Here is a 1,039-nt window from a genome sequence, read left to right as displayed (position 1 = left end):
CTTACTCTCTGAAATTAATAAAAATATATTTTTTAAAGCCAAAAAAAAAAAAAGAAGCCTAGAACCTTCTATATTTTGTCAGTGCTCTCAGATGAATGGGAACTGGAATTGTGTATCTGAGAAGGCATTTACCTTTAGCAGCTGGATACACGCAAAAGTCCCAGCTCTGGCTCAGGAACATCAGGCCGTGGTCACTGTGGGTCTATTAAAGGCAGCAGCTCCCCACACCGAGAATCCAGCTTCAGGCAGGCCAAGTGGTCCGACCGCGTGGGCCCGATGTTCAGTATCGCAATTGGTAACTTCTTCTCCCGGGCAGTGAGGATAAACCTGTAACCAGAGTACACCTGGCGGAGCAGGAGGCGGCACAGGTAAGAGATGCAGGAAGAGACCGCTAGTCGGGAGCCCCGGAGAGGCTCCCAAAGGGGGTGACCGACAAATACCTGTAAGGACGATCCCACCACCAAGAGAGAGTCGGCTTCTTTGACGCGCCTGTGCACAAAGTCGACCTTGTCGGGGTTCACTGTGTCCCCGAAGAAAACGACATCTGGTTTCAGGGGGCCTCCGCAGCGAGCGCAGGGGGGGACCCGAAAGCTCTGCACCTGCTCCTCCGTGAGAAAGACGTCGCCGTCGGGAGCCAGGCCGTGGGCCTCGGCCCTCCAGGTGGGGTTCAGGGCTTCGAAGCGCTCCTGCAGCACCCCACGCGGGGTCTGCTCTCCACAGGCCAGGCAGAGGACCCTGAAAGCCAAGAGGAGGCCGATGAACGCCTGTCCTGGGGAGGCACATGCATCCCCAACTCTTCAGTCCCTCCATCACCACTTCCTTTTCCCATCACCCAGTTTTAGGAATATCTTCTCATGACTCCTTAGCTACCTCCGTTTCCCACCTTCCTTCCGCTGTCGACCTTCCAGAACAAGTAATGTACCTCCGTCTCCTTACTGAACCCTCCCTGCTTACCCTTCACGAGCTCATTTTATCCTTAGCACGACTGCAAATTCTCTACCACAGAAATGATCTCCTTACTGCCAAAACCAGTTTTCCC

The 1,039-nt window shown here is 54.1% G+C and overlaps 1 protein-coding gene across 1 annotated transcript; it reads right to left on the bottom strand.

Annotated features, from left to right (window-relative positions):
- Positions 1-44: 44 nt before the first annotated feature.
- Positions 45-795, bottom strand: LOC102243773 (NAD-dependent protein lipoamidase sirtuin-4, mitochondrial-like; the record flags this gene model as incomplete). Its single annotated transcript, XM_005852900.2, has 2 exons — positions 45-344; positions 441-795. Coding segments are annotated over 2 exons (508 nt in total), but the record flags the coding sequence as incomplete, so codon positions are not given.
- Positions 796-1,039: the final 244 nt, after the last annotated feature.

Source organism: Myotis brandtii, unplaced genomic scaffold (assembly GCF_000412655.1).
Source record: "Myotis brandtii unplaced genomic scaffold, ASM41265v1 C42061392, whole genome shotgun sequence".
NCBI lineage: Eukaryota > Metazoa > Chordata > Mammalia > Chiroptera > Vespertilionidae > Myotis > Myotis brandtii.
This window is presented reverse-complemented; position numbering and strand designations above follow the sequence as displayed.